A 13,966-nucleotide genomic window follows, 5' to 3' on the forward strand; every position below is an offset into this window, starting at 1 on the left:
CAGCTTGTCATGGATGAGTGATTTACTACGCACAAGCAAGCACTTTACGTCCAAAGGGACCATATTTTTCTCATCATGCGCCATTCATTCTTGAGTGCTCACTTATTATAATTATTTGCTCTTCAAGCCCGCCACAGACATCCACATGCAAACCCTCCAGGCTGCAATTTGCCCGGAATCGTGGATACAGATCCTTCTATTCCGAGCAATGTCCATCTTATCCTCGGTTCATTCATCCACTGGTGAGGACTAAGTGGCAGGCCAGTATTTTCTCATCTTCAGAGCTTAGAGTTGAGAGTCCAGACTGAGATTCTTCGGCTGGGTGTGCCGCTCACTGGCGTGGCGCTGCGCTTGTGTGAAGCCTGGCTCCACCCCCACCACTGCCCCAAACGCAGCAACAATAACAAAAAGGACTCATTTTCTTCATGCAGGCTGTAATTTCATCATAGTGTACACCACAGAGGCACCCAGAGAATGTAATTCTAATGATAACAGCGCAGGGTGTTTCTGTAAACATCAGTGGAATCGTTCCGGCCAGCCAGACAACTCAGCCTTCTATAATTCACTAATGTGGAGGTGCCCGGGGCAAGCGGCCCTTTCCAGGATCCAGTAATTGCATTTTCTGGGTAGTGGCCCGCCCCTCACTCTGGAACACATGTTCTGCTCTTCCTCTTGCCCGTGTTTGGTTATAAGCCCTGAAGATTCTCGTCTCCATTCAGTTAGGGAGGTGGTGAGCGAGAGCATTTCCCATCAGAGGGAAAGCGGTCTTTTCTTTCTGGAATATGCATTCGGCCCTGGCACCTGAGGATGAATTCAGTAGCTCCAGATGCTTTACCTTCTAGTAAGACGGCATTTTCACCAGCATGCTAATTATATTTCTATGCAGTATTAATGTAATAGCCCCTCGGAGCGTACAGAATCACCTTCCCTGTGTACAATAGTAAATGACTAGTTTTATTTCAATGGGTCTGATCATTTCAGACATAGTCTTGAAAAGCTGAAGGGTCGGTATATGCACTGTAGGTGCCTTAGAAGCGTAGGTGTGGGCATAGACCTTTTGTCTAAGCAGATGAGGATAGGCTTGGAGCCTTCTGGGGGGAACTAGGGATATCCCAGGGAGGTGTGTGTGTGTGATAGAAAAGAGGAAAAGGAAGGAGCAACTGAAGTTCTGGCAAGAATATCTGCCGTAATAATACTCACTGATATAACAGCAAGCCGCAGATAGGAGGTGGTGACTAGCCTGATACTATTTCATCTTCCAGTGACGCTGGATGCGTATGAAGTAAATTATCATTGTCCCCAAGAAGGAAGAGGGAACACAGAAATAAGTTTGTTTTTTTTTAAATTTCATTTATTTATTTGTGTGTGTGTGTGTGTGTGTGTGTGTGTGTGTGTGTGTGGCCAGCTCAGCCCACCAGGGGGCGGGGCTGGCTGGCTGGCATGTGGTGCTGGGGGATTGAACCGCGGTCCCTGTGCTTTGCTAAGCTTGTTCTAAGTAGGTGCTTTAGACCACTGAGCCATCTCACCAGCCCCAGAAATAAGTTTTAAGACACTGAAGGACTCTAATAAGTGTTACTGATAAGTGCTGGGGATTGAATCCAGGGTTTGGCATGCTAGGCAAGGGCTCTATCAACCGGGGGTTGAACTCAGACCCTTGCGCTTGCTAGGGAAGTGCTTATTCCACTAAGCCATCTGCCCGGCCCCTTTTTTTGTTTTTTTTTTTTAGAAATGAAATGTAAAAATAAGTTTTAAGCATATTAAGTATTTTGACCATCTGCTTTGTGATGTAAAACATTGTGATTACCAATTGGTTTCTTTTTTTTTTTTTTCTTTTTGGCGGAACCAGAGATTGAAGTCAGACTCTTGCGCTTGCCAGGGAAGTACTTATTCTGCTGAAACATCTCCCAGGCCCCACCACTTGGTTTCTAACTGAACTCTAACAAGCTTACATATATTTATGTACTGATGTGTAAAACTTGAATCTCAAACCACCTATCCTTTTTCCTTCATTTGGAACAGGACCTGTTTACACTGGGCATGCAAACGCAACCACGGTCAGGTGGTCTCTTACCTGCTGAAGTCAGGAGCTGACAAAGAGATCCTGACCACCAAAGGGGAAATGCCAGTACAGTTGACATCGAGGCGAGAGATCAGGAAGATCATGGGAGGTGAGTTCATGTTTGGGGGGACGTTTGATATTGGCAAGCTAACTTAAGGCTCCTGCTAGTATGCCCACATTCTTCTTCTTCTTGTTGTTTTAATGCATTTGGTACAGGGTCTCACCACACAGCTCAAAGTCATAGTGATCCTCCTGTTTTCAGCTGAGATTTCAGGCATGTGCCACCACGCCCGGGCTCTGTGCCTGGCTCAGCCTGCCCTGGCGTGGGGCTGGCAAAGCATGCTATGATGCTTGGATCAAACCCTGGTCCCTGCGCTTGCCTAAGCAGGTGCTTAGTCCGTTGAGCTATCTGGCTGGCCCTTTGCCCGCATTCTTGATGCTGAGCAAGCAGCTGGTAGATCCTCAAAGCTAATTACTTTGCCAAGGTAGTAATTCCATATTCTTTCTGGGGAGGTCAGAGTCATAAGGTTTCTGTTTGGTTTTGGACTTGGTAAAATTGAAGAATGATAAAATATAAACCTAACAAAATATTCTTTTCCCTTCTAACCTGAAAAACTAATAAACACTAATCAAAATATTTGTTATAGCCTAACGTACACAGCTGCCAAAAGATTTATTTTTATATTTTGGTAAGTTTTAAAGGGCTCTGCAAACATTCTCTGCTTTCTTCCCTTGAAGCGGAAGAGGAGGATGAAGACGACAGCCTTCCCCATCAGAAGGAGTCAGAACTGCCCTTTGTTCCCAACTACTTGGCCAACCCGCCCTTCCCCTTCATCTATACCGCTTCGGCAGAAGAGCCAGCCCCGCTGCAGAATGGGGGCCCCTCCACCCCTCCAGTCTCCTGTCCTGAGGACAGCTCCCCTCCGATGCTGCCCCCAGGGGAACCTCCCCTGCTAGGGGCCTTTCCTCGGGACCACACTTCTTTGGCTCTGGTGCAGAACGGTGACATGTCTGCCCCTTCTGCCATCCTAAGAGCACCAGAAAGCACAAAACCAGGGCCTGTTTGTCAGCCACCTGTGAGTCAGAGCCGCTCCCTCTTCTCCTCTGTCCCATCCAAGCCACCCATGGCTCTGGAGCCTCAGAACGGGACATTGCCAGGACCGGCGCCAGCCTTCCAGCCGTTTTTCTTCACTGGAGCATTTCCATTCAACATGCAAGGTGAGGCCTTGCCAGCAATCCGCCTCTGCAGTGGGGGGCCGGGCCCCGGCACTAAGAGCTGCTTACGTACTTGATGTCTAATTCCAAACTTAGAGAAGGTGTAGGACCTGTGCAACCCCTTTTACTAAGATTTTGCTCTTCTACCTTTTGCTCCTCTACCCTGAAATTCTGAAGTGTTATTCCTATTGTGGCTTTGTTGGAAACAAAGGATATTCTTTTGTGTTATTTCAACACAACTATCAAATTTAGGAAATATGTCGAGAGCTGGTTTCACAATAAAATATATATATATATTTTGTCTTTTTGAGACAAGGTCTCGCTATGTGGATTAGGCTGGCCTTGAGCTCACTTTGTAGCCTAGGCTGGTCTCAACGTGGCAACGATACTTCTGCCTCAGCCTCCCAGGTAGCTGGGATTACAGACATGAGCCCCCATGCTCATCCCCCATTTATATTAATATAGGACACATAGATTCTTATATTCACTGGGCTTAATCTGTTCCTATTACTAGTTTGATATTCAGATCATTCCTGATTTTGCCAGTGGAAGTATTTTCAAGCTAGTTCTTATATCCCTTGGACATGTCTCCATCATTCCTGGAATACGTTTTCACTTTTTAGTTCAACAAGATATTCCAGCTGCATATTATAACTTCCCCTGCCCTGGCCTGGGTTTAACCACTTTTCTAAGCAACACTGGCTCTTTTTGGTAGAGAAGAATATTTAGAAACCAGGATGTGGTATAAGGCACCCTCATTCCTATAGGTTTGTCATTTCTTTCAGGCTCACACAGAGGACTGAGCTACTAAAGAAAGAAAAAGCAAACCAGGTGGGGCATACACTGATAGACCTAGCACTCTGGGAGGCTTGGGCAGGAAGATTGCAAGTTTGAGCCCAGCGTGGGCAACTCATCAACTTAGTGAGACCCTGTCCCAAAAGGAAAAGTTTGGAAAAGGTCTGTTGGTGTAGCTCAGTGCAGAGGCTTTGAGTCCTGGGTTCAGTACTCAAAGTACTGGGTTCAGTACTCAAAGTACTGGGTTCAGTACTGGGTTCAGCCCTCAGTATTATGATAAAAGCCAACAGATAAACATGATTCATGTATACATATATACATGTATACAGTGTTTCTGTATCTACTTACCTGTACCATGTTTAAGAACATTAGAAACCACAGATCATCCTGATGGCTCTAATTCCAAACAAACACCACAAGATACAGCCTAGTCTTTCCTTTTTCCTGCAGATGACTTATGAAGCCTTCAGGCCTTGGTTCCAAGGACAGAAGTGAACAACTCTTCACACACTGGGGTGCTGCCCTGCCCCCTTCCACTCGGGAAACCGAGCCTTAGATGCAGGGCACACAGCTCGGGAAGCTGGCACTGCAGAGCCAGGATGGGTCTCTGCAGACCTCCCAGAACTTTGGCCCTGGCAGGGTTAAGAGCATCCATCTCCTGGAAAGCATCTTAATTCACCTGGGCTGTGCCAGGCCAGACTGTTCATAACCATTTCTCCCTTTTCCCCAGAGCTGGTTCTTAAGGTGAGGATTCAGAACCCATCCCTGCGCGAAAACGATTTCATTGAAATTGAACTGGACCGACAGGAGCTCACTTACCAGGAGCTGCTCAGAGTGAGCTGCTGCGAGCTGGGCGTCAGTCCAGACCAAGTGGAAAAGATCAGAAAGCTCCCCAATACTCTGCTGAGAAAGGTAGGGTGGTGTTGAGCTCACGCAGTTGCTTCTGCAGTGAGAAAACACCTAACTTCCTCCCTAGTGCTGTGAGTCACAGTTGAAGAAACGAGAAAGGAGGAGAAAAGGAGTGCCATGGTGTTCCGAGTGGAGCCAGAGCCTGCCTTCCCTCTGCGGAGCCAAAGACACGGGCAGCTTTGAGAGCTATAGGGTCCTGGAGAGAGTGCGCTGCCCTTCTGCTCACACGTGCTGTCTCCATCACTCCTCTCTCGTTGCTGGGACAGATACCCGACACCCCAAATTAAGGAAGGAAAGGTTTATTTAGCTCACAGTCAGTGGAGGTTTCAGTCCATACTCAGCTGGCTCCAAGGCGGAGTGGCATATGGCTGAGGGCAGCAGCTCATGGCAACAGAAGGCAGCAAAACAGCAAGAGCAAAAGGGAGGAGGAGCAGCAACAATGGCTCCAAGCGAGGCTGTCTCCCTTGCACTGTGCTCAGGCTGTCTGCCCCAGGCCAGTGGAGTGCTCGCACCATAATCCTAGTGGATCATGAGTTAGTCAGACCCCCTGGTACACCCCTACAAGTACACCTCTTGGTTTATGGAGGCTTTGCAGGGACAGGACACAAGCCATAACATGTACCTATTGGCTTCTTTGGGGATTGCCCTGTGGGTGACTTTGTGCGCCATAGTGTGCTCAGTGTTTTACAAGATGAAAGTTCAAGCTCAGCTGTGGGACAGACCTGCAGGGTACACATGTGCTTCTCCCACTTTGAACGTCAGTTAGCTCATCTGGGCCCTGACGAAAGTGGACCTGTTCGCTGCCTGTTCCTCCGAGGCCCGTACTCCTCCCGCAGCAGTGGCCCTGGAGGCTTCGGCCAGCCCAGCCCAGCCCAGCCCAGCCCAGGTGTGGGGACTTAATCAAGGACTTCCTGCCACGGGGATTTTAGTTTCCCTTGAGGTTTTGAAGCGAGCCAGACACTGGTCTTGATGCAGCCATTCACACATACATAACATGTAGTTCTTCTTAACTTGTTCACCTGTTTTGTTCCAGGACAAAGATGTTGCTCGACTCCAGGATTTCCAGGAGCTGGAACTGGTTCTAATGATAAGTGAGAATAATTTTCTGTTCCGAAATGCTGCCTCCACCCTGGCTGAAAGGCCTTGCTACAACAGGAGAGCTTCCAAGCTGACGTACTAACACGGCAGGGACTTTTATTGCTGAGTACTGCAACTGTGTGTCACCTCTGGGCCAAGGACAAGCCATTGATCCAAAAACCTCCATGCCCCTGAGGGCCCCTGGTGCCACTACATAGTGTCACTAACACCATTCTGCCAAGGCAGGAAGCCCCAGCCTAACCCCTGCAGCGGTGCCACGCTTCCAAGCCTCTTGGTGCACAACAAGCCTAGCCCTTGAAACCGAACAGCTAGGATGTGGTCCAGAGGGGCCGCAGCGAGCTTCCCTCGCCAGTGTGCTCGTCGTGCGCAGGGGAGGGTGTGCTGGGCGCAGAGCGGAGCCGTAGCCGCCCCTGTGCACACACTGCTGCCCTGGGCTCTCCGTGGTGCACACTCAGGGCACTCCTGAACCTGAGCCAGCCAGCGTGCAGGTCCGGGAGAGCACCGGCACTGGCCAAGGGAGGTGTGACTCTGGCTGTGAGGTTTCCTCTAACGTATTTATAAATGTTACTCAGGTTAAAGTATTTAAGAACACAGTTACCTAATTGTAAATAGGCTGTTAACCAAAAGAGCTCCCCCCCCCTCCTGCCCCTTGGTAACCCCTCAGCCCACTTCTGTCTCGTCTCTGCATCTTCTCCCCATCACCGTCACTAGAGGGCTCTCGGGCGCTTTCCGAAGGAGCCACCGCTGCCCACCCCTGAGGAGACTCCTGTCACTGACCGCCTGCCTGCACCGCCGAGGAGAGCACAATCGCTGCGGGCTTGCTCCCCACCCTCATCTCTCACTAGGAGGGAAAAGCAGTTTTTGAGCTTGAATCTGTTGCTATTTTAAAGGTTATTGTGGGAAACTGAGCTAAAGGAGTTAGCATCTTTATTTTTGTATCAAAGATAAAGGTTATTTTGAAATTATTAGGGTTTTTACACAGCTCTGGAATCTGTTGCTTTTGTAAGCCAATTGTTTGATCTTAGGGACTCCCCTCCACTCCCCCAGCAGTCCACTCAACAAGACGAGTTGTGAGTCTACCAGACCTAAACGAGGGCAGGAGCAAATGTCCTGCCAAACTCTTAAGCATGGTGTAAGAATTTTTGTCAAGAATGCATTCAAGGATTCTCTCCCCTTTTTTCAGTGTCATTCACATTACAGGAGAAGCCAGTATCTTGCTGAAAGCAACTGCTTAGCCTTAGAGCTAGGAGCCCAGACAGATGCCCGGGAGAGCAGATCAGAGCCTGCTGAGGAGAAGCAGCCCTGCTGTCTTAAGGAGCTCTCCCCATAGTGCCTATCGTTTCCAAAGAAATGGAACTCCCTGTTAACTTTATTAGAATACCGCAGTTAGCAAGAACACGCGGAAGGTGTCACAGAGGAGACTGCTGTGCTGAGGTGGTGGCCTCCTGCTGCTGCCTCAGTGTCGCCTGAAGGCTGAGGTGCTGCCCCAGGCCAATTGCTCCAGTCACTCCATGTAGTGACTTAATTGTGTTCCACCCCACTGGCTCCTGCTGGTGACTCACCCTGGGAGTGTTTGCCTCCCGGAGTGAAGGTCAATTGTCACCCTGTCCTCTCCAGGAAGAACCCTCCCCTGTGTCCTGTCCAATCAGAAATTACTGAGGGGCCAGGGAGATGGCTCAGTGGAATAAAGCGCTTCCCTGGCAAGCGCAAGGACCTGAGTTCAATCCCTGGTTCTGGAAAAAAAAAAAAAAAAGAAATTACTTATCTAGGTGTACTGACCCTTTTTTCCCCTTTGCTTTGAAAAAAAAAAAAAGTCAGAATTTACTAACACAATGAAGTGTGGGTCTCTCCTGGAAGAAATAAATTCAGTTTTAATTCATGTCTAAATTACTGAGGTTCCACTCTTTGAGCCGCCTCAATGAATTGAGACTCCGGGGCCACTAGGAAGCGGCCAGAGGAGTCCCCAGGGCTTCCCTGGCCCTGGCAGAGGAGGATGGGTGTCCCGGTGAGAGCCGGGGTGCCCAGCTCTGCCTACCCGTCTCACTCTTCCCTCACAGCCTCTGTGGTCAGACGCTGGCAGAGGGAGCCGACACAGGTGCCGGGAGGTAAGATGAGCGTCTTAATCTATGCATTCAGAGAAATATTTTTATACGCTTTGTGTAATTTCTAATGAGGACCTTTTGTTAGCCTTGTTACTGAGCTCGCCCCTCCACCGAGTATTTAGAGCATGTGTTCACACCATGTGTAAACATTCCCAGAAGACTGCATTGCTAACTATACATGGCACACATTATTAAAGTTAACTATTAATTGACCAGGCCAATTTTCTTTCCTCTTGGCCTCCTAAACAGCTTTATCCTAATCACAGGGGTTCAGCTTGCTGCATGGGACCTGGAGCTTGGAGGGAAATCTCAGGGTCATGCCCACCCAGGGCTCCTCCACCCCAGTCTGCAGAGGCGCTGGAGCCCTGTCTGCGGACAGATATTCGCGTGGCGTTTTCCTCTCAGTCCCTGTGGTTGCTATTGTTTCCTGGAGTAGCTGAGCTGGCTCTGCGGAGGTCATCCCCTATTAACCACATTTGCTGATTATCCTATTTCCTTGACAAGTGCGCCTCTTCCTTTGGGCTGTCAGCACCTGTCGGGGCTTCAGTGAGCTCCCAGCGAGCCCCCAGACAGGAGAGGAAATGCAGCCTCACACCTCAGATCCTGCCAGAGAGCGGTGCCCAGCGATCCGCTGTCCTGTTGGTTCAGGCCAGCTCTCACCTCACAGAGCAGACGTCATGCCAAATTGGCCTAATAAATCAGAGCTGGGCAGAGACCTTTTCTTAGCACCAAGGAGAGGCAGAATAATTTGGGCATTTGTGCTTTCAGACTTGCTTTATCACCGGGATGGAAGTCGCATTCCACATCCCCATAAACATTCCGGGCAGAAACAGCCTGCCAAAAAAAATGCGATTAACCTTTAACAAATGGCCCTGCACCGCAGGCCGACCCAGAGCACAGAGAAAACAGATCAAAGGGGTCATCTCCACATTGGCAAACTGCGTAGGGTGGAGAGAAGAAACCATTGTCACCCACCAGAACCCGTCACACCAGCCCTGGGAAGGAGGCGTAGGAGAGCGGGGTAGGACCAGGAGAAAGGTGGGGATGGTGACAAAAGGAAGCTCTATTCCAAATCGAAGTCCTGCTGCCAGCTGGACCCTGATCTGTAGAATGTGAATACACTGTTGGTTTATTGGAAAATCAAATGTAAGGCAGGCCTGGTAAGGCACACCTACAATCCTAGTGCTCTTGAGAGGCTGATGCAGGATTGAAAGTTTGAGCCCAGTCTGTGGAACTCAGAGAGACCTTGTCTAGAAATAAAAGAAGAAAAAAAGGCTGAGGATGTACCCCAGTGCAAAGGCCCTGCTTCAGTCCCCAGTATGTACTGCAAAAAATGAAATAATCACAAAAAATAATAATCACCACTCCCCCATCTCCTTTGCTAGCCTGACCCTGAGGAAGGAATGGCTCTGGGCTTTCCTCACATATTCGTTCCTGTGGGACTGAAACTGAGTGACCAGAGACCTCAGGGACCCCTCATAAAGCAGCGAGAGCCCCAAGCCCTCAGCTCCCAAAGAAGCAGACCGAGGCTTGGCAGGAACAGGGTGTGTTCTCAGCGGCTTTCCCGGGAGCCTCAGGTCAGATTTCAGGGCCCCTGTTTCTCACCTCTTCATGGTACCTGCACAGCGGAGCGGAACAGCTGGCAGTTGCCCAATGAGTTTTGGCTGCGAAGACTCTATTTCCAGCCAAAATCTTTGAGTCCAAACTATTCAGGTGACTATAACCATACAGATGTGGATGGAACCTCTCCCATTTCTCCCCACCTCTTCTGGATGCCCCAGTCCCTAAACCTGGTGAACAGGCAGAAAAGGTGACCCAAGGGGTGTCTGTCACTGACCAAAGGGCTTGACTCCTTGGCACTCTTTTCAAATGCATTCAGGCAGCACCCGGGTATAGGACTTGGTTTCCAGGATGGCCTGGTCTGGCAGCCTTCCATTCCAGGAGGGAAAAGCTTTATTTTTATTTTTATTATTATTTTAAAAAATCTTTATTTATTTGGTACTGGGTCTTGCTAAGCAGCTTGGACTCGTAGTGATCCTCCTGTCTCAGCCTTCCCAGAACTGGGATTACAGGCGTGTGCCACCACGCTGGGTTTTGGAGCCGGCTCTGTGGTTTGGCATGCAATACTGGGGATCGAACCTGAGTTCTTGTGCTTGCAAGACAGGTGCTTAGACCACTGAGCTATCTCCCCAGCCCAGGAAAAACTTTATTAAAAAATACTTTAGAAAAGAAAAATTAGAAGTAGAGAGAGGATCTCCCCATGGAATGATTGTTCAAAGACAGTGCAGTTGGGGCTGGTGAGATGGCTCAGTGGTCTAAAGCACCTACTTAGAACAAGCTTAGCAAAAGCACAGGGACCACTGTTCAATCCCCCAGCACCACATGCCAGCCAGCCCCGCCCCCTGGTGGGTTGTAGCTGGCCACACACACACACACAAAGACAGTGCAGTGTAGAAATTACACTAGACTGGGGCTCCCAGGCTGTGGCTATGAACTTCTTATCCTCTTGGGTGTCCCTTCCTCGCTTACTTTGGGAAACTCCTTCCAGAGACATAGTCTCATGTAACGCCCCTACCCTCCCTTGCCACCGAATCCATTCTTCAGACGCATGGTGTTATTTCCCTTCCAGGAAATCCTGGGAATATATTTTAGGCAAGTCCTGCGTCCCTGGCCATCTTGTAGAAGATGCCTCTAGCTGCGATGAGGTTGGTTGGAGAATCAAATTCAGCTACTACGCCCTTGTCCAGGACCAAGACCCTAGGTAGAAAAGACAAGCAGATGGTTGGGTCTACATCAGTTGGGTTCCCTGGGTGCTGACTCAGCCCACCCACTTCATCAACTTCCTGAAACCTCTGCGCCTCACGTGCACACTTGCAGGCCTGGTTATTTTAGCCCTGCTCTTAGCTCTCCTGGCAAATGAAGCCATTTCTAGGATCAAACATACGATCCTATTCATCTTTGCTATCCTGGGCTCCAAAACTCTTCCTTAATGAGCCCTTCCCGCTCCAGGGTCACCACACCGCAGCAGGCTGTGTGCAAGGAGCCCCGGGCCTGTGCACTGGGCCCTGCGCATGCACCTGCTTTGTGCCAGTGACAAAGGCACACAGCAGGAAACTGGCTGCAGAGGCCAGCACTGGAATCTGGGGCTTGGGCTGCAGAACTGGCTGCAGCTGAGGTGGGTGCCCCACCCACACACAGGCAGGCCCGGGCTGGGCATTAGGTCCCCAGTACAGCTGGCTTTGCCCAGTTGAGGCGGGAGGGCCAGGTCATTCTCCTGCCTGCAGAGCAGTGTGGCTCTCCACTGCCGGATCCCCAGAAACTGTAGAGAAATAGTCTGTGCATAGTGAGACTGTCCCCCAAAACCAGTCTCCAGTGGCTTCCCCTGGCTCTCAGGCATGCCAGTTCCCCAAGATGTAGCTCAGCAAGCCTGCTCCTCTCCCCTCTGCCCCTGGCCCTTTGTGTCTCTGGCTTCACATATGTGCTGTCCCCTGTTGGAAGTTTCCAGCTCCATCCCTTACTCATCTCCCCAGTCAACCCCTTGCTCATTTGCTGACTACACTGCCCTTTCTCCGGAGAGTATGTGCCCTTGTCACCTATCTGGCCCACACCCTCAGACCCCTGCCTCCTTCCTAGGACTCCTAGTTATGCTCCTTTGAAGCATGACTATTTGATCCATTTTTGCCCACCATACCAAACGAATGAACTCCCAGGCCCTGAGGTAAGGCTGAGTCTCCTGCCCTGGGGCTGCTGGGAAGGAGCCCATTTTGGTTAGCTTGAGAGGGGTCCTCTCAGGCTCCTGGGAGCCCAGGAGCCCTTCTCCACCTGTTGGTAGTCCCCTGTGTCCAGGTAGCCCTGCTCTGTGCTGGCCCTCATCACACCTCAGGGTGCCCCCCACCACTCCAGGCCCACCTGGTGTAGTCCATGATCGTGTTGAGCCGGTGGGCGATGGTCAGCACGGTGCAGGCCTCAAACTGGGTGCGGATGGTGGCCTGGATGAGGTCGTCTGTCTCCAGGTCAACGGAGGCTGTGGCTTCATCCAGAACAAGGATACGGCTCTTGCGGAGCAGGGCTCGGGCCAGGCATACCAGCTGCCTCTGGCCCACGCTGGGAGAGATGCGGGTGGTTCTGGCAGGTACCCCACCTGACCCTCTTGCTCCTGGACCAGCAGCCCAGACTGGCCTTCCGGCTCACCATTTCTACCTCAGCCCAGCCTTCCTAGGGTTCAGAGTAGAGATTCAGACCCTCGGGGTAACGAGGAGTCTGGGGGTGCATAGACCCAGGGGAAACACCACTGTGAACCCTCTGGCCTGTTTTGGGCACACAGCCACCACTTCCTGTGCTTCTTTCCCTACTCCTCAGCCTGTGCTCTGATGTTCCCGCCTTTACTCCATTGGTCACTTACACCTGAGAACATGCTCGAATTGTCCCACCTGGACGTTTGCCTAGAAGCTACAATATGCCTGAGCCACGGTGACACCTCATCACACCTCCTATCCCCGTGGGAAACAAGCAGGGAAGGCGCAGGGAAGGGAGGGCCCGGAGGACTCCCCGTGTTTGTTCCCAGAGGCACAGCTTAAACTTCCTGCCTGGGACATCAGAGGCAGTAACAAAGCGAGGCTGTGTCCCCAGCCACAGAGGCCACCGCACCCCCACTCCCAAGGACAAGTCCCTCAGCCCTTCCCAGAGGGGTGAGTCACTGCAGGCACAGAGAGGGCCAGCCTCGCGCGCTGGCCCTGGCCCGAAACTAATGAAGGTTTTGGCAGCAGAGCCAGCATCCAGATAGCACTTGGGGCTGATTTATGGGGGGCTGGCACGGGGTTCAGGTTATACTTAAAGCCGTCGCAGGCCCGGTGGCAGCGAGGGAGGAGGGGAGAGAGCCTGTCTCCCATTCTGACCTGTAGGGGCTGCAGGGGTGCGCTAGGAAAGGGCTGGCAGCACAAAGGCCAGGAGGCAGCCCCAGGGTGGGTGAGGAGCACACGGTCCCTGTTGCCCAGGTGAGTGATCTCGCAGGGCTGCTGCGGGTGTGAGCAGCTAGGAAAGGCTTGGGGCAGAGCCAGAGTCCCCGCCCCGCCCTGGCTCCCAGAGCAGCTCTGGGCACAGAATTTCATACCACGGAGCCTCATTCCCAACCCACACGACTGCAGCAATGATTAAGCGAGATAGGGGCGGCCCCAGCATTGCGGACACCGTCAAGCGCAGAACACACGTAGAGTTCTTTGTTTTGATTTTTGAGGTCTGGGGAGGTTCTGTGAGGAGGGACTGAAGATGAAAATGAAGAGCTGGGAGTGTGGCTCGGTAAGAAGGCGACGGCTAGCATGTATGAGGACCTGGGTCCTGGTACTGCACAAACCACACACACACACACACACACACACACACACACACACACACAAAGAAGGGAAACAAGAAACAGGGAAGACTGGGGAGGGCGGGGAACAGCTGGCATTTCACAGGAGCTCATCTGAGCTAAATGCCTTTCATCTCCCTGAAATGACCTGAAGCCTCCCACTCTGGCCACACGTGGCTACAGGCACTGGGTGGGCCTCGCTCGAGCCGGGCTGCTACTGGATTCTATGCCCTCACGAAAAGGCGAAAAATGACTCTAGTGACTTTGCTAGGGTGATGTGCTGAGACGATAATATTTTAGATATACTGGGTTGGATAAAATACACTTTTAAAATTTAGTTCATCGATTTTCCCTGTTTTTCTTCCTCCCTGCCTCCCTCCTTTTCTTTCTTCCTGTCTTTCTGCCTTCCTGCCTTCTTTCTTTCTTCCCCTTTATTAAGAC

General features: G+C 51.0%; 2 protein-coding genes across 2 annotated transcripts in view; one reads left to right on the top strand and one right to left on the bottom strand.

The window, feature by feature from the left end:
• The first annotated feature begins 1,997 nt into the window (after window positions 1–1,997).
• On the top strand, window positions 1,998–7,791 carry Ankrd40 (ankyrin repeat domain 40). The gene is made up of 5 exons (XM_023718181.1): window positions 1,998–2,168; window positions 2,798–3,277; window positions 4,800–4,981; window positions 6,012–6,069; window positions 6,741–7,791. Exons 1-5 carry the CDS (start codon window positions 2,120–2,122, stop codon window positions 6,785–6,787), a joined length of 816 nt encoding a protein of 271 aa, XP_023573949.1. The 5' UTR covers window positions 1,998–2,119; the 3' UTR covers window positions 6,788–7,791.
• A 2,822-nt stretch (window positions 7,792–10,613) lies between these two features.
• Window positions 10,614–13,966, bottom strand: part of Abcc3 (ATP binding cassette subfamily C member 3) — a 44,501-nt gene continuing 41,148 nt past the window's right edge. The window contains exons 30-31 of the mRNA XM_023718179.1: window positions 12,088–12,282; window positions 10,614–10,935 (exon numbers count right to left, since the gene is read on the bottom strand). Coding sequence (XP_023573947.1) covers window positions 10,827–10,935; window positions 12,088–12,282 — 304 coding nt within the window. The 3' untranslated portion in view covers window positions 10,614–10,826. The remainder of the gene's footprint in view (window positions 10,936–12,087; window positions 12,283–13,966) is intronic.

This window comes from Octodon degus, unplaced genomic scaffold (genome assembly GCF_000260255.1).
Source record: "Octodon degus isolate 3935 unplaced genomic scaffold, OctDeg1.0 scaffold00056, whole genome shotgun sequence".
Lineage (NCBI taxonomy): Eukaryota > Metazoa > Chordata > Mammalia > Rodentia > Octodontidae > Octodon > Octodon degus.